The sequence below is a fragment of the Podarcis erhardii genome (assembly GCF_964252035.2).
Source record: "Podarcis erhardii genome assembly, chromosome: 14".
In the NCBI taxonomy this organism is placed as follows: Eukaryota; Metazoa; Chordata; class Lepidosauria; order Squamata; family Lacertidae; genus Podarcis; species Podarcis erhardii.
The window spans coordinates 51,138,363-51,157,897 of NC_138503.1; the positions used below are offsets into that span (position 1 = coordinate 51,138,363).

General features: G+C 43.7%; 1 protein-coding gene and 1 long non-coding RNA gene across 2 annotated transcripts in view; one reads left to right on the forward strand and one right to left on the reverse strand.

The window, feature by feature from the left end:
• MAD1L1 (mitotic arrest deficient 1 like 1) overlaps nt 1–19,535 on the reverse strand; it is a 458,859-nt gene that overhangs the window by 216,940 nt on the left and 222,384 nt on the right. Inside the window, exon 15 of the mRNA XM_081839735.1 lies at nt 13,941–14,031. Coding sequence (XP_081695861.1) covers nt 13,941–14,031 — 91 coding nt within the window. The remainder of the gene's footprint in view (nt 1–13,940; nt 14,032–19,535) is intronic.
• On the forward strand, nt 6,618–10,977 carry LOC309329380. The gene is made up of 2 exons (XR_014151104.1): nt 6,618–9,376; nt 9,505–10,977. It is a non-coding gene; the product is annotated as an uncharacterized lncRNA (long non-coding RNA).

Sequence of the window (19,535 nt, forward strand, 5' to 3'; positions counted from 1 at the left end):
TCCCCTGCCCCTAGAATCATAAGCACCATAGCCACATGTCATCTAGATACCAGAAATGCAGCTCATCAGGAAGGAATTGAGTCTAGTCTCTCTACTTAACATGTTAGCTTTCCATGAGCAGAGAGGATTGCATGAGGGACAATTGAGACATGAAATGTCCCCTCCTGTAGTCTAAACAGGGACAGTGCTGGAAAGACTGTAAAGTGGTACCTTGGTTTTCGAACACCTCCATCGTCAAATGTTACGGAACTTGAACGCCGAAAACCCAGAAGTAAGTGCCTTGGTTTTCAAATACACCTCGGAAGTCAAGCAGGAAATGTGGCTTCCGTTTTGAAGGTTGCATTTTGAGGCTTCCACTTTCGGTTTTTGAACATTTCTGAACTCGAACGGACTTCCGGAATGGGTTATATTCGAAAACCAAGGTACCACTGCACTATTTCCCCCCTTGAATACTATTCCCTCCACCTGCCCCACAATACAGCCTTGAGAAAATCCTACCAGTAAGTTGCACTGTTTCCAGACACTAGACACACCATACATGGAGCAATCATGTGCATATCTGTTCAGACATTTATTCTAAGAACCACCCTGAGACCTCTTTAAATCAATAAGAAAGAAAGAAAGAAAGAAAGAAAGAAAGAAAGAAAGAAAGAAAGAAAGAAAGAAAGAGACATAAGTTCCACAGGGCTTGCTCTCATGTAAATGGTATTAAGATTGCAGCCACATTCTAGGTGTACTAAATCTGCACCCTTCTCTCACAGTATAAGGCTGGGCACATTAGGAGGCTGTGGGTCAAAAATCATGCTTTGCAAGTAAACCTTCACCAAAATCCAATATTAAATGGGGAGAGATTGTTTTTATCAGAGACTTGAGGCAACTAAAGAGTGCTGCACTAAACCTCGATTTACAGAAAGTGGTGGCAACAAATCTGGGAGAGGAAAGTAATATATAATAGGAAAAAATAATAAAACAAAATGCCAGAAAAAGAGTATCTGCTTCTGAATCACACCACTGAAAACTCAGAAGCAATTGGGCAATAGAATAAAAGCTTTAGTAACATGAAAGAATCTCAAAAATAAAAGCCAAGGCTGTCCAGAGAGCCCTATCACCTCTCTCAGTCTCTCTCTCTCTGAATGGGGGAATAACTAATCATTGAACCTAAGCGAAAAATGGGGTAAACAGAACCATTCAGAATGTTTACCTCTCCAACCAAAGGTTTCAAATTACTTTTCTGTGTGTTCTGCAACATCACAACAGAATTCATATGGGTAAAATGAGAGCAAGCAATTAAATTGCAACAGCAGTTACCATAGAATGAACACACTTCAGAACATCACATAATCCATTTTTCCCCACTGCCTGAAAAAAAACCCTCTAAGGGCTAGACAACAACTTACTTTCTGAAATTTGTACACAGACATAATTAACATCAGGAGGAGGAGGAGGAGGCGGAGGAGGTTCTCCCCATCTATTACTGTTCTGCTTTATTCTTTGTTCAAAAGTGGCATGGTGAGGGGAGGATTCAGGGGTCACAATCCTTTTGGGAAGAGAATTCTAGAGAGGAGAAGCATGCAAAGAGCTGGCCATGATCCTTCCAAAGAATGAGGAGGAAAGACCTCTGTGCCCAACAACCTCAGAGCATATACCAGGGTTGCTTCAGCTCAGCCTCTTCTTCAAACACACTCCCCCCAAAAAAATTCCACCAGGATTGCACCAGCACCCTTAAGAGGCCTTTGGACATCCATGTGGCCGATGCACCAAAATGGGCCAAAAGGTTTTTCACTTCAGCAAATCAACCCTCACTTGTCTGGGTGCAGATTCTTGCCTCACCTTAGATTATTCCTCACAGCTAAGGTTGGATTGTCTTCTGCCTGAGGCTCTGAGTGACTGAGAGTGGTAGCAGGAGAGGGGAAAGGGGACTGCAGACAAGTATAAAAATAACTTTAACATGTAGCTGAATCATGCAACCCCACTGATTCTATTCTACCAATCTCCAAGTTCTAGAATCTGCAGAGACCCACTGGAGCACATGCAAACAGCCTGGGAGGTAGCTAGGCAACCTTGCATCAGGTACTGATATCTGGACACATTACTGACAGCCCCAGAAGCAGCATCTGAGATGCTGCACTGAAAGTGGGGTATCTTCTAAAGATCCAGGTAACCCAGAAGCACTTTTAGGCCAGAACCGAGGCTGCTGAAGTAGTGAAGTCCAATTCATAAAGGTGATCTTCAGAGAATCATTGAGTTGGAAGCATTCTTGAAGGCCATGCAGCCCAACCACCTGCTTGGTGTAGTACAGGGGCCCTCAAACTACAATCCGCGGGCCAGATCTGGCCCACCAGGGTCTTGAATCCAGCCCGCCCGGCAGGGACAAGCACTAAAGCAGTGGTGAAGTGTTCTGACTGAATGCAAGAAAATCATTCGGCAACAACTCTGCGCCTGGTCTAACCATACTCTCTGCGGCTGCATTGCATGCTAGAATTCAAAGTTTTCTGCTAAGGCAGAGGGGCGTCTCTGCGTCCCTCCCTCCTCCTGCGTTTCAAGTGTGCCGCTGAACTTTGCTCTTGACCCCTCCGCCTTCCCGTAGTTGCCTGCTCCCCACTAAAGCAGAGGTGCTAGCCGGGCTATGGTACCGTGGACCTTTTGGCTCCGGACTCTCCATTCTGCCTGCCTTGTTGCAGCCGCAGCCACGCCGCTTAGTCCTTGGAGCTCCCTCGACTCACAGGTGCCTCCTGCAGAGAGGTGGGGGCCATGTGGTGCCTGGGTCGCCATGGCAGCTCCAGAGCGCTTGCCACCATGCATGGGCTGGAGGCGGAGGCCCCAAACGAAGCCCAGAGAACGGGCAGCCTCTCCCGACAAGCAGCCAGCTCTTGCAACAGACCGGTGAGCAGAAGCAGGAGGAGGAGGAGGAGAAAGAGGCACGGGGACCTGCCTTATATCAAGCCAGACAATTGCTCAGTACTGCCTACCCTGGCTGGCAGCAGCACTCGGGGGTTTCATGCAGGAGGCTCTCCCAATGTCACCTGGGCATGCCAGGGGTTGAATGTGGGACTGCCACTGAGTCATTATTAATAATAATAATTGAATTTATATACTGCCCTATACTCGGAGGTCTCAGGGCAGTTCACAGAACATAATCAAAATCTAAAACCACTATATAGAATCAAAATAAAAACAACAACTCAATAAAATCTCCCCACCCCCGAAAACTACATTTAAAAAGGGCATAGGATGTCAATCAAATCAACCAAAAGTCTGGCTAAAATGGAACGTTTTTGCCTGGCGCCTAAAGGCGCCCTTTTTTCCAAACTATAGTCCAGCCCCCAACAGTGTCTGAGGGACAGTGAACTGGCCCCCTGTTTAAAAAGTTTGAGGACCCCTGGTGTAGTAAATGCAGATATGAAGAACATCCCCAGCCAAGGAGAGTATATCTTCTCTCCCAGAAAACGGACACACACACCCCGGTCAATCTACTCCTGTGATAGGGATTCGTCATATATCATTTGGTTGAAGTAGGAGGCTAAAATGTTTGTGCATTTTGGCAACATCATGTGAAATGTATAAGGTGAATATTAACCAGCACTGAAGTGAGCTACAGAAAGATGCTAAAACAGCTTCCCTCGTGAGCCGTGAATCTGGGAACTTTGTGGATTTAATAGAAGACAAATTCACTCCTTTTTAAGTCAGTGTGTGTTGTGAAGACTTTTGCTCTACAAATATAAAACTCCATGCCCAAGAGAACCAGAGTGGTGTGGTAGTTAGTGGCAGAAGAGAGCCAGGCAACACTTGGGCTCAAATCTCTGCTCAGTCATGGCGCTCACTGGCTGACCTTGTGACAGTCACTATTTCTCAGCACAGCCCACCTCACAGGGATGCTGTGAGTATAAACAGGGCAAGTGTTATTTAACATGGGGAAAAAATGAATTAACGTATAGGCACCAAGGTGTATCATATTAGAGATGTTTACAGATAAACTTTCCTATGTGGGTAGGCTGAGGTATATTGACCGGCCCAAGCACATCTGGAGAGAAAGGAGGGATTCAAACCTGGGTCTCCCCATTCTGGTACAAACATCACACTAGCAAACAAATGCTACTAGTCCATAGGAAATTTCGCTAGTTTGTCTGCTCACAAATATTTAAGTTTTCCTTTCGTGGCATACCAACAGTTTGCTTTTATTTTCTTTTTAAGAAGTACAAGAAAACACATCTCCCTTCCAATTTGCAAAGACTTCCTTGCTTGGTTGCCTTAATTGGCACAGGAAAACAGGTGAGTGGCTATTTACAAGTCTGATTATTCTAGTCAAAACAAAATAAAAAAATTCCTTCCAGTAGCACCTTAAAGACCAACTAAGTTAGTTCTTGGTATGAGCTTTCGTGTGCATGCACACTTCTTCAGATATTCTAGTGTACATGTTTGGGGAGGGGGGAGGGGGGCACAAGCAGTTTTCTTTAGTTTTAAAACATTTATATTCCGACTTTCAAAAGTAGTACTGAAATTATCACACACACGCACACAGGCTTGTTCCCATGTGCATATTTCCTTCTTTAATGACAATCATACCGAGTCCCCTGCTGTGTATTTTCAGCTCCTGATAATTTGTAATTAATCCTAATCAACCTACGTGGTTCTTCAAGCAGAGGTGTTTCCGCCCCAACAGTCTGCTGACTCACACTGTACAAAATTCACATATGAATTCTTAAAACTGCCAGGTTAGCATGCAGCTTGCCTTCATTCCTAAGTGACTGAAGTTCTGGTAACAGGCTGGTCAGTGCTGTGGAGTCCAAGCTGTGAAAAAGAAGTCTGTGAAAAGGGGCAAGGAGGGGGAGACTGAAGGGAGTCCTTAATGGCTTAACAGAAGAGCACCTTGACAGGGGATGGCTTCTCACCTTGTTTTCCTGGCAGTGTAAATGGATGCATGTGCTTGTCAGTCCTGCTTACTGCCTAACAGTGAATCTGTCAAGTAACTTCACATTTGCACCAGGTCCTAACCTCTAAATAAGTTATCAAAGACTGGAGTAAGGGAGAAGCTGTGGAGAGAGAGGGAAATTCTGGTTGTATGCAGAAGGATCTATTATGGATTCCCCTAAAGCAGGCACAGGCAAACTCGGCCCTCCAGATGTTTTGGGACTACAACCCCCATCATCCCTGACCACTGGTCCTGTTAGTTAGGGATGGTGGGAGTTGTAGTCCCAAAACATCTGGAGGGCAGAGTTTGCCTATGCCTGCCCTAAAGAGAACCTGCACCTACACCTGCACCAGAGCCAGTGTGGTGTAGTGGTTAAGAGCGGTAGACTCGTAATCTGGGGAACCGGGTTCGCGTCTCCGCTCCTCCACATGCAGCTGCTGGGTGACCTTGGGCCAGTCACACTTCTTTGAAGTCTCTCAGCCCCGCTCACCTCACAGAGTGTTTGTTGTGGGGGAGGAAGGGAAAGGAGAATGTTAGCTGCTTTGAGACTCCTTAAAGGGAGTGAAAGGTGGGATATCAAATCCAAAACTCTTCTTCCTCTCTCTCTTCTCTTCTACACCAGGCTTTACTAACCTGGCGTCAGTAGGAGTTGCAGTCCAACACCTCTGGGGGGCAGTGGGTTGGCAAAGATGCCTAGACTCACTCCATCACCCCTCCAACACCAGGAAATGAGGTGGGTGCTTCGTCGTGGAGGGCTACTCAGCACCAGTACAGACCAGAGGTCTTCAGGGCTATGAAGGTGGGTTTATGGGTGGGGAACAGGAGGGAGCCTACCGGCTACAGAAATGTCTTACCAACTTGTTGGAGGTCTATCCTCCACATCTTGGAGTTTTGGTCCTCTTCTGGGAAAGGATAGCTTCACTTAACTATCCATGTTTACTAATACACCCTCCTGCTAATCCTTCTCAAGCAGAAATAAAACCATCACTGCAAGGCATCTGGAAATGCAGATAAACATCACACTCCAGAAGCAGCAGTGCTTTCCTTGCTTGAAGCCTTATGAGTCTTAAAGATTAAGAGATGTTGTTGTCCCCGCCCCCCTCTGAGCTACAACCAGAATTTTCCCTCCACCAACCAGCTGTGAACAAATTAGAAGTGGCCCTAACTAGTGGAAGCTCCCTCTCTAAGCATATGGATCCAATTAAGTCACAGCACAGCTGATTTTTAAATAAATCTTCCTTGAAGCAGCCACAGAACTTTATATTATATATATATATTCCCCTACAACTCTGAAGAAGGAAAGGCAGGAGAATTGTATTTGCATAAGGAACACTTCACCAGCCACCCCACTGCCTGTAAACACAGGACTCCTTGCAGAAATAAATGCTAATTGAGAACTCTTCAGAAGTCTTTCCTCCCACTTCACCAAGCAGCACTGATTTGATCAATCCTCTATTTCCTGGCTTCAAGTTGCCAGCTCTTTCAAGGACCTGGAAGGGAGGGGGTGTTGCAGAAGAGGCCTCTGCCTTGAAAGTGATTTAAAACTAAGCCACTATTTGGAATATCTGGTGCCCGCCCAGAGAGCCAATTGCAAAGCAGTCACCACAGGTTATCCTCTATCTGGCAGCAGCTGATGAAGCCGGGAGACAAAGGAACAATTTTAAATAATACTAGGACCTATTTCTGTCCATCATTCTAGCCACACATACCCCGTCTTATTCCCTCAAAGCTATCAAAGATTTAGGGTGCACAGGGGCACCATCACCTGGCAATTCTTGACTCTTCCCGTCTTCCTGTAACCTGAGGTTTTTATTAGCAGTAAAGATCTGAACAGTGAGTAATATCCATGCTACAGACTTTTATAGGAGTGAAGGAAAATCAATGCCGCCTGCAGCTAGGTGTCAAGAGCCAAGGGGGTAGGCAGGAGAGAAAGGCTGTGGAGGTGGATGGCGCCTCCAGCCATAATTCAACCTGTCCCCACACAAGGCAAGAGTATGAACAAATGTCAGGTGTTATACAGCCTGCTGCACACAGTCATCAATATCTCAATTTCATCACTTGCTAATACCAAGTTTTGAGTATAGGAAGAAAATCAAACTGTTTGCACTGCAATGCTGGTTGTTGCAAAGCCAGTATCAATATTCAACTCACTTCTGGATTTCCAAGTATCAATCAAGGGTCTTTAACCTAGAGATGTTGTTTGCAGATGATGCAGCCTTGACAACACACTCCAAGGAAGCTCTACAGCAGGGGTCAGCAACTGTTTTGTGGTTTTGCCTGGAGGGAGTCTGGCTTCACCATCACCCCGACGAAGATGAATGTCCTGGATCAGGGCTTCACTAGTACTCCAGGGATCAGCATTGGTGACTCCACGCCTGAGGTGGTAAGCAACTTTTTCTACCTGGGTTCCACCATAGCCAGCAACCTCTCCATCAATGCTGAGCTGAACAAGTGTATTTGCAAGGCAGCTACAGCAATGGCTTGCTTTTCCAAAAGGGTGTGGGAGAATATGGTGCGAATGTCCAATACCAAGATGGAGGTCTGCCAGGCTTGTGTATCGAGCATGCTGCTTTATGGAAGTATGTCAGGGGCAACTTACAACCAACAGAAGCGATGTCTCGAGAATTTGGGCATCACATGGCAGGAGAGAATCTCAAAGAGGTGCTCTCCCAAGCCCATATTCCCAGCATGTGCACACTCCTGTCTCAATGGTGTCTCCACTGGCTTGGTCATGTCCACCAACTGGAAAATGGCACTATCCCCAAGGACGTGTTCTACGGGGAGCTGGCTTCAGGTACCAGGCCTGATGGCAGACAAAGATGTCTGCAAACATGGCATGTGCCTGAATCACATGTACAACAGAAACAACCTGATGCATATACTGCCTTCTTTTACTTTTCAGCAGGGAATTCCATAACTATGCTCCTTTTACTAAGTATTGTGCTCATTACACAAAGAGACAGAAACACACACACACACACACATCCAACCTAACTGGTCCCAAATTGTGCATCTATATAAATTACATGAACCCAATACATTTGTGTAATCCATGCGATTTATTTTCATAAGAGAATATATGTATTGCAGAACCACATATATGCCTAGACTTGTAGGACTTTCACACACAACAAAAGTGAGTTGTTGGTTTTTTTTAAAAAAAGCAAAACAGCACAGCAACATTCAAATAACTCATGATGAACCCTTGTGGGCTTGTAATTTCATGGCAAACACACACTAGTTAACAAGCTGTAGGTCAAGTCAAAACATGTGGGAAGAGGCAGCCCACTGTATTTTAGTGCCTGAGGGAGATAATCCAAACAGTAAAAATATAACAAAATAATTGACAATTTGCTGCCTTTTAATATTTCGAAATCTGCTACCTGCAGCCAAGAATGTATCTTTCTTTCTTTCTTTCTTGGTCACAAGTAGTGGCCAATGGGAATATGCAACACCCAACAAGCTCCATCCATTTGCCATAGCTGCAGCATCCAACTCCAGGGATTAATGCAATATTTTCCACCGCACATATTCCAAAGCAGTGCAGTTCCACACTCTGCTGCCTGGGATATTTTTAGAATTGCAAGTGCCTTCACTGATTCCCAGCTGTGTGTGGTGCTGATGTCACAGGTGAGACAAGAATTAAATAGATATTTAGTACGTGGAAAGGCTATGAGATATGCTTCTGTGATAAAGCCTGCTGGTGCCTATGGGGAATTCAGGCTTTATTTCATTTGGAAGTGAACTTGGATCTTCAATTAGGTTCCTCTGGAGCAAATGAGACAGCAAGCCCTCAAGGCACAAGCTGATTCTTCTTTCCATTCTGTATCTGTACAGCCCCTCCTGTGCAATTGACTCTAAAGCAATGTTATGAATCATCATCATTATCACCACCATCTCCTCTTACTCTCTGTATCACCTTTGCTGGACAAACCCCTCTCTACAGCATCAGTGTGTTTATGTGGCAGAAGACTGTAACCACACAGTAAAAAGATACCTAGAAAATTTCTGATTTAATTATTTGTACAAAATAAATAAATAAAATACCATATTACGGAATGAATTTAAAGCAATGCTAATTTACTGCTTCACCTAACACAGCCAAATGAATTTACCAGGCTTATTTATAGGTGGCCCCACAAATTCAGGCTTATGGATATATCCAGGGCATGGCAAACAATTTGTTGCATGATATGATGGTCCCTGCTAGCCCAAGGAGGTAGTGGTGCAGGTATACCTGAAGAAAACTCACCTGGAACCACACATTTATGCCAATTACTGCCTGGTCACCAATGCACATTTTCTGGGCAAGGTGACTGAGAGGGTGTTGGTGGTTCTACTGCAGATGGTCTATTCTTGGATGAAGCTAATTATCTTGACCCATTACAGTCAGGGTTCAGACCCACTTGGAGGACAGAATTGGCCTCGGTCACCCTGATCACCTTCTTAGCGGGAGGGAGAATGACAGTTAAGCAGAGGCTTGACAACCATATGTCAGGAGTGCTCTGATGGTGTTTCCTGCTTGGCAGGGGGTTGGACTCGATGGCCCTTGTGGTCTCTTCCAACTCTATGATCCAATGATTCTATGATTCTAGGTGGGATGGGAAGTTATTGATTCTCCTAGAGCTCTCAGTGGCTCTGGATATCATTACCCACAATAACCTTCTGATTAAACCCTGTAGGTTGGGGCACTATGTTACAGTAGTTTTAGTCAATTACAGAGAATCTGATGGGTGACTGTGCCTTAGCTTCCTTGCAGTTGATCTATGGGGTGCCACGGAGCCTGATTTTGTCACCAATGCCATTTATATCTCTATGAAGACGTCAATAGAAGATCTGGGGAACGGTTATCACCTGGATGCTGAGCATACCAGCTCTTATCATGGGCCCTTCAGCTCCATCAGGATCTGGCATGCTTTGGCAGCCCCAGACTGCCAAGAAGAAGAAGGAGAAGAGGAGGAAGAAGCAGATGGGATGCAAGGTGGGCACCTAGGGATGGAGGAGAAAGTTCTTCCTCTTGAGACTCTCAATGTCAGAGCAGAAGCAGATCTGCTGGCTCTCTCTCCTGCAGAACAGAGAGCCTCCTCAGGGTGAGGGGTTTTGACAAGTGAGGGGTGGGATGAACTAGAGGAGGTGGCAGCAGAGTTGGAGGCTGAGGTGCAGGGCACAGTCTTGTCACCAAGAACCAAGTGCTACCTTCATACGTGATATCAGTTGCACCTGCCCAGAAGGCATGCACATCTGCATCAGGACCATAGTGGGATTACTAAGAGCAACCCCAAATGTTTAATAGCACCATTTGGGACCTGCTGCTGCTACTGCTACTGCCCTGGACTGACCTGCTGGGAGCCTGAAGGGCCTTGCCCTGCTTATCTCCACCTGGCTGGGGCGGGGCCTGACAGGCTCCATAAAGGACTGCTGCTGCTGCTGCTGCTGCTGCTGCTGCTGCTGCTGGGCAGAGAGGGCTCCGTTTTTGTTTTGTGATTGATATTAATGCTGTATTCTTAGTTTTAGATTTTATGATTTATGGGGAAATTGTTTTCCATTTGGTTGTGTACTTTTTGATGTGTTTTACTTATTGCTTATGACTTTTGTTATGTTGGTAATCATGTAAATCTTGTCATGTTGTAAGCCACCTTGAGCATTGTTCTAACTATGGAAAGGCTGCATACAAATAAAATGATGGTGATGATGATAACCATCCTAGGCAGCCTGCTTCAGTCACAACTGGACCTGCAATCTGCAAACAGTAAATTTGATGTTCAAAGCAGTGGGTTTTATGAGCTACCTGAGCACTTTCATAGGATGGTGTCAGCCCTTCTTAAGTTAAAGAACACTTGAAATCTTCTTTGGCAATCGTTTTCAATGCTTTAGTCCTGCTTCCAGTGTGGCTGGATCAGGGAAGAACATCTTCCTTTTATTAGAAGAGTGTAAAAGGATGGGATAATTAGCAAAATGGGAGCAGATAGATTTCAATCATTCCTGCTGGAGGCAGACCTGGGAAGCTAATTGCTTGAAGGATGTTAAGGACTGGTCTAAAGGCACGGACTGTGAATAGAGAAGGCCTTGCCAAACTTCCCAAATGCAAACAGAGAATGGCTGAGGACTAGACTATGCTGCCCCAGAGCTGTGAACTGACAGCTATCTACAGACAAGGAAATCACATGAAATATGAGACAAATGAGCTTGTAACCTGCTGGAGAACCAAAGCTGCTATAATCACTCCTTGGAGACTAGGGCATCCAAACAACAAACCCAACATTTTCATCAACTTTTTATGACAGCAACCCAATTAAAGGAGAGCTGGATGACAGGATTCACACCAAACATGGCTTGGCGAAGGCGTTCAGTACCTCTCATCTCCCTGTTTTATCAAAGCCATCACTCCCTGCTCTCCCCACTGTCACTGCCCCCCGCACATCCCAATCTTCAAGATTGATAATAAAAGAGAAATCTGGTTCCCCTCTAATAGGTGTCAAGATAAAATCAATGGTCTGGTCTGCCTGAAATCTGAGTAACAGAATGTGTGTGTGTGTGTGTGTTTGTTTAAGAGAAGAAAAACAAAAACATCACCACCACAAAACAATGTACACGGCAATGGGGGGTAGTGGAAGGGATGGAAATTAAATTGAACAGAACACCACAACAATTTTGTGGTTGCTGCACCTAAGAGAAGTAAGAAAAGCAGAGACAACAGCCCCACCTTCACTTTGAGAAGAAAAAACCTCAGTCTCATGAGTTGGCCTCAAACAATAAACACCTTAGAAGTTGCTATTAACAGGAAAGATGGGCAGTAGGGAAGCAAAACACACAATATCTTTTACTTCTACAACAATTTCTGCTTTCTCTTCTTCACAAACAGCAAGTATTTTAAAAAACCAAATTTCAAAATGAACAGCTGGTTATTGTTTATCTATGTTCTGAGAAGAATTATTCCATCACCACCACCACACAGGTCACTGTTTCAGAAGGGAGAAAGTAAGTGGTGCCTTCATAAAATGAGATTAGTTGGGGTGGATGTAAGGATTCCAAAGGAAGAGTGTGCAAAAAGGCTCCCCCACCCCACCCCACCCCACCGCTTGCAAAGTATTTGTGTCACAATACTACAAGGTCCTCTGCATCAAATTTGTGTCTACTTCTCTGCTAACTTTCAGTTAAGAATCCTTGTCAGTTTCAAGAAGGAAAGAAGAGATGAAAGATCAATGCATTTAGGATATGTGTTGGTGTCACTTCAAATACAAGCAAAACAATCATTTTTATTTTGCTACCAACTCACATGTGGCAGCATCTGAGTTCTTCCCAAATAAGCCTGGACAGTGAACAGAATATAGTTATAGTAGGAAATCTTGGAAGCTGTCCTCAGTGGTCTGATTTCAAGAACATAGAAGAAGCCAAGAGACGCATCAGGCTTGCACAAAACACAGGTTTGCAATTAGTAACGGGATCAGTATCAGCAGTAGAAGTCCATTCGTTCCAGTGGACAGAGAGTTGCACTTGGACCTGAGAGACCAGGGTTCAAGCTCCAGCTCAGCCATGGACTCACTAGGTGGCTGTGGGCGAGTCACTTGTCTTCTTAGACTCAGTTCCCCACCTGCAAAATGGGAACAATAGTGACCTACCTCATGGGCCTACTGAGGACATGAACGAGTTGGGGGTGGGGAACCACTTTACACAAGGAACTGCTCCCTCCTCCTTCTCTGGGGTGGTAGCCACATAATCAGATGATGGACATAATCCTATGCAGTCTCAAATTACACCATAACACTTTCATGAATGAGATGGAGGGGGAAATAACATGGTCGAGTTTGGACCCGACAGTTACAGAAAGCAAATTAGCAAATTTTGCTACTCAAAATCCATTATCTCTATGAGAGGTTATAGCTGGGTATTTCCATCACTGATGGTGCACCCATATTTAAGACACTTGTTCAACTCTAATTGAGCCTCATAATAAACAAATTTATGTATGTACATTCGTAAGTGCATATGTATGTATGTATGTATGTATGTATGTATGTATGTAGTACAGGAAAGCACAAAGGGGATTATCAACAGCAGGACCTCACACCTTTTGAATAGATTTTTCCCCCAGCTGGAAAACAGTGCAGGAATATGAAAAAGATTTATAAAACCATAACTGAAATAGGGAGAGTATGAAGAAATGTAGTCAATCAGAGCAGAAAAAATTTGGAAATAGCCATGTAACTGCAGATCAGAGACAATGGAAAAAGTGGTACTTCTAACAAGCTATAGAACTCACTCCTCCAGGTGGCTACAATGGCCAACAATCCATGTCACTTTTTTTTTTAAAGACAGGATACATCCATGGAGGACAGATCTGGAGGACAGTAGAGACAAGAAATAATATCCAGAAGAGATGCTCCATATCTGAGGGCACCTCAGACTCTCAATGTGAAGCTGTGGATGTATGGAAAAATAGGACTTTGCTTATGCCTGCATTCAAGGAATTAATTGTAACATTAAACTCTACATCTGATTATTAGTCTGCATTCTTATTTCTAAGCATTCCAGGCCTCTGAACAAAACATTATCCAGTTATCCAATAACAGAAAATACTCCAGAGTCTTTATTGGAGTGTACAAAATGTTATGAGGAATACCCTAGTATGAGATCATTATGAAAAGATGAGAGTGCAGGATGGGTTCAGCATCTGAAACGTTCCCGGCTGAGGAAGGGCAGAAATACCAGATACAGTGGTGCCTCGCAAGACGAAATTAATTCGTTCTGCGAGTTGTTTCGTCTTGCGATTTTTTCGTCTTGCGGAGTGCGGATTCCCTGGGTATTAACGGTTGTAAGAAAAAGGAAACAAACTCGCAAGACGTTTCCGTCTTGTGAAGCAAGCCCATAGGGAAAATCGTCTTGCAAAGCAACTCAAAAAACGAAAAATCCTTTCGTCTTGCGCGTTTTTCATCTTACGAGGCATTTGTCTTGCGAGGTACCACTGTACCACCCCCAGTCATCAGTCCAAGGGCTGTAAGCCAGACCATGACAAGCTTCCTGATGCTATTACCTGAAGAGTAATCTGTTCCATCTTCATCTCCAGGTTTCTGTTCTCCTCTTTCAACTGGCTTCGTTCAGTCTCCAGTTCTTCAATCTTTAATCTAAGGGGGGAAAGAGACAAACTGGAACTTTTGCTTTTGATACCTGTGCCACAAATAAGTCTCATAATAACTGAGAGAAATGCTGAGCAGTGAACATCACATGTGGCCAAGGAAAAATTTCAGCCTCAGGCCAACCAAGGTCTTCTACTGCTTCATATTTATTGAACAGGCAAGAAGGAAGAATGGTGGTTTCCCTCCTGTAGAAATCCTACCCAAGAGGATGCTCATTTCTCATGTGCAGGAATTGGAAACCTGTGACCCTCCAGATTTTACTGGACTCCCAGCCTGCATCATTCCTGACCAATGGGCATGCTGGCTAGAGCAAATAAGAGTGAGTCCAACAGCATTTGGAGTCCCACATCTTCCCACTCCTGCTCAAGAGTCACAATGAATTGAGCAAATCATTGGTTCCTTACCCAGGATAGTTAACAACAATTAAAATCTTTGGATTCTTATATGCTGGGAGATGGGCTGTTTGTCTGCAGGCCCACAGTCTAAACAACCTTGTCAGTCCAGTGACCTCCAATACTGAGCGCCTCCATAATAAAGCTCTGCTGTTTTTATTGTAATTATTTGTATGTTTTGAACATATTTTATATATGCAAATATTTTAAGTCTATTAATGTTTAATTATTCTTTAATGATCGTTTTCCCTATGTTTTTAGCAATTTTTGTTTTCATCCATAAGCTGCTTTGAGTACCATCAGGGGAAAAGATAGGGTATAAATCAACAAATAATTGTGGTGATGGTGATGATTATAATAACCACCTTTATACAGGATAATGAAGAAATAACCAAAAGGCTTTCATTTTGTGATTTTAAGAGTTTAAGAGTTTGTTTGATTGTTCTGTCTAGAAAAGTTTTTCTTTAAAAAAAATGTCTTTGAAAATGGTATTCATAATGTTTATTTAAATCAGCAATGCCTGTTTGTCAGCAAGTAGGATTAAGTAAGCTTCCTGGGAGACAAGTAAGATTTTCTTGCTGACACCTTATGAGAAGCCAGTTATCAGAATTGGTACATTGTAGATTATTTATATTTTCAGCACTTAACAGCAGAAAATAATGTGTTTCTTTCACCCCATTCACTACAAAATTGATCACAATCAGGAGTCAGTTTCTCAAGAACCTGTTTGCCTTATATCTGTATCTTGGAAGAAACACCCCCCCACACACACACCATTCAGTGCTGGAGATTTTTGTGTTTTAGGGCTTCATTTCTAAACCTACGTAGAGCTCATAAGAACATAAAGAAAACCCAGCTGGATCAGGCCAAGGGCCCATTCCAGCATCCTTTTTATACAGTGGCCGACCAGATACCAATAAGCCAGCAAGCAGGGCATGAGGGCAACTGGTATTCAGGGTCACATGCCTCTGATCCTGGGGGTAGGTGCACACGGAGCCTGATCCTCTATGAATCTGCCTAATCCCCTTTTAAAGCTGTTCAAGTGGGTGGCCATCACTGCATCTTGTGGAATCAAACCCCACAGTTTGACTATGTGTTCTGTGAAGAAGCACTTCCTTTGGTCTTCCAACATTCAGCACCAGCAGATGCCCCTGTTTCTAGAATTACGAAGGAAGGCCAAAAAAAGGGGGGGACTTCCTATCATTCCACACACACTATGCATAATTTCTCACTTTTATCAGCCCCACCTCCCACCAACTCACTGTTTTTCTGAACAAAAAAAAAAAAGAAGCCTAAAATATTGTAACGTTTCTTCATAGGAAACTTATCCAACCTGCTGAATGTTTTGCCCTTTTCTGATATCCTTCTAAAGATTAAGTGACCAGGACTGTGCACAGTATTCCAAGTGTCAAACCACATATTTGAATAAAGTTATTGTGGTATTGACAGTTTTATTTTTGACTCTAAGCTTCAATGTCTTCTCTCCACTGACTGGTAGTCATGCCCCAGTTGAAGATGTTCTCAGAGAGAACAGGCACTCTACACATGTTCAAGTGTGCTTTCTTCTTCACTAGTATTTCTGCTTCAGGGCTGAGCTGAAGGCGTATTGCTTGGCCAGTTACTGCAGATCTGTGGTTCAAATTGTGCCATGAATCAGACAACACCGTTAAAGAATACAAACCGCTTCCCCCACCCACCCCTTTCTAAGAAGAGACTGTGGAAAATAGGAAAAAAGAATTTCAGCTATGAATAGTGCTTCAAATCCCTTGAAGGGTTTTCCTGCAACAGATGTAATTGAAATTAAAATTATCCCAAAAAGCAGGCTCTGAAGGCATAAAAATGCAGCATTTGAAGGCACCTCCATGGCCCTCAGAGAGCATTTTAGCTTGAAGGCAAGAACTCAACCATACTGCCTCTGCTCTGAGCTGTGAATCTGTTTTTTCCAGGAGGTTGGCCTCCTGAGACAGACACACACACACACACACACACACACACACACACTTGAAATGTTCAGGAGTTAAGATAAAAAGCATCTACTGTATCCAACAATTTCAACAGTTTATTAAGAAGCAAGAAACCCACATCCGACATTCATCTAATTCACCTGGTGCTCCTAAGCTAGTCTTACTGCATGCCCCTTACAGAAAATCAAAACTCCCCTGAATGTCAATGATCATCCTCTATTTCAGACAGCAAAGTACTGAGTGCTTGTCTTTTTTGAAACATTAATCTAGCAAACTTGGTCATAAACATGGGAGTGAACTATTTCTGATGTGGAGCCATCTCCATCTCTGCGAGAGACAGAATCTGCTAGCTTTTCCATTCTCGTCCACTTCAATAATCTAAGTTAGGATCAAGTTCCTTCTCCAGTATCCTGGTTATACCCCAAATAAGGCAGCACCAATTGGCCATTGGCCTAAGTGCGGTGCTATTCTGGTGATATAAATAATTTTCCAGGGAAATTCCACGCAGTCTTTGCTTCAGTAGGTTGATTGCTGGTCGTAACGTGCCAAAGGATTTGGGAGAGAACCACAGGTTGATGGTACAGCACATGCTCAGCGTGGAGAAACTAAAGGGGTTGACTGTCAAAACTAGAGTGGCTCACACATTATGGTAAGCCAAACTATGGTTTACTCTGAAAGAACAAGCTTGTGCACCCCACTCCTTCCTTGCTCAAGTCAGAAGGAAACAAACCAGAGCACTGGTTCAGTTTTATATATGAATCAGGATTTGTTTGGAGAGAGAGAAAAACACATCTATATGCCCAGTCAAACTGAGCTTTTGGGGGATAGAGACCAGTTCACATACAACTGCTCTTAAGCCCTATGGGTCTTTGGTATAGGAAGACATATAAATCTGAATAAATTACGTGCTGGACTGTGGCTAGTCAATGAGCTTGCTTTGTGTCCCTAGCAATTTAATGCACATACACTCTCTCTCTCAAAACTTCTCTCTCTTCAGAGAACCCAACCCAAATGAATTTGTCTTCCAAGGATCCCCAAATCTATCTACTATGAAACCTACACCATTATAGATTATTCTAGAGCATGGATACTCTGTGAAAAGAGGGCACTGCCAAGGGCACCTCCATAATCCTGTATGAACTGAGAAGACATCCTGGCTTAGGGAGAGGAAACATGGTGTGCCCCCAGAAGTTGGACTACAACTGCTATCAGTGCTGGTCACTGGCTGCCCTGACTGGGGCCGGTGGAAATCAATGTTCAGCAATATCTGGAGGGTATCACATGGGCTTCCCCTGCTCTAGAGCAAGGAGGAGACATGATTGCAGCGATGGTGAGGCAGTCTCCTGGGAATGCTTTCTGTCTTAACTGATCTTGTTGGGAAATCCCCAGAAAGCTATATATACCTAGCCGGCTGAAAAATCACTGTCTTCATTGTTGTATCACACAAACCTTTCAGTAGCCACAAAGGAAACATCAGCATTATGAGAAACACAGATGGGGGGTAGAACACTCAAAAGACAACAGCAAGTGCTGTGGCCAGGCATAAAACAGAGGGGAAATGAACCCTGTGGCTGCAACAACCCTTCAGACTAAGCGTTCCAAAGAGCAGCGACTCGGGATGTTGGGAGCAGCACAACCTCCAGCAAGTGTGACTAATGGACACTGGCAAGAACATGACTTTCTTTAGAATTACTGAGGCTCTACCCAGTCACTAAATCCATAGACAACATTTAGGATTTACTGGAGTACTTGTTTGACAGCAGAAAGAAAACGTTAAGATTTGTTCCAGCTGAAGAGGTCTCTTCATCTGCTGCTACTTAAGTCTTCGGGGGTTTAAAAAACAAACAAAGCCAACCTAATAGTCATGTTCCTCTTCTTCATCCTCCTCCTCCTCCTCCTCGTTCAGGTAAAACCTGTTACTCTGCAAACCTGTTCAGTACAGCATGGTCAACAGAATCAAATGCCAAAATTAGCCTTTAGTCACACAGCTAATGTGCTTTATGGGAGGCAGGGTGTAAGTGAGGGACTGACAGTGTTAATATTGCTTTTGTCATCTCCTCAGAAGTAATAATGTTGGAAAAGAATTTCACATTTAATGTTATAAAATGTTTGATAAAAAGAGTGCTTTGTTCTCATGAGTAGGAAGGGAGGAGGGGAAATAGATAAAGTCTTTCAAGCTTCCCAGGGAAAATTTACTTTCCATATTAAAGAAAAAGAAAACAAAGGGTTTCTATCTTTCTTTTTAGAGCCCTCACACATAGGCTATGAATACAGATTTGGGGGATTAACACAGGGTGTCTTTGTCCTCCCATTTCTGCATTTGTTTTTCAAAAGTGTGTGTTTAATCACAAGGTTTGTATGGAAGACACCTATAATAGTCTTCCTCAACCTGGTGACCTGACATTCAGATGTTTTAGACTGCAACTCCTGTAAGTCCCAGTCAGCATGACCATTTTGCTGGGATCCAAAACACATGCAGAGCACCAGATTGCTGAAGGCTGCTAAAAGCACAGAATCCTTCCTCCTCTTGAGCCTCCCTCAGATACAATAAAGGATTAAAAAAACCTAATTACTAGTCATGTGATATGGATGGGGTAGGATAGATTGATGAAAGGGAAAGTGGTTTACCTACTTATGGTAGATTTGAAGTCAGGACCACCTAGTTCATAGCTTCATCTCTCAACCATTATTCTACAGGTGTGGAACCAAGGAAGTCTCACATCCTTTGGCTCCAGCACTGTAGGTTGGTCACAAATTTTAACACTGCCATGGATAGGGTGAATACTGGCAGTATTATCATTGAATAATAATTTCCCCACCCCTCTTTTCAAAGGCAGGGTGAAGTATTTGAATACTGAATTTCTAGAAGTTCCTGGAGTTAAACAGCAAACAGCAAATGGTAGCTGAGGGGGCAAATGTAAGATACAATAGAATACATTCCCTATGTGCTTAGGTTAGCCTGGAGGTAACATGGGACAGAAATAAGAACTTAAGAACCCCAGTGGATCAGACGAAATGTCTGTTTAGTCCAGCATACTGTTCTCACAGGTGTCAGTACTTTTTTTCTCTGTCCTGACAAGGGCTTGTTGTAAGCTGCTTCAGGTAGCAGGCAAAAGAGGGAGGAGGAATGGACAGA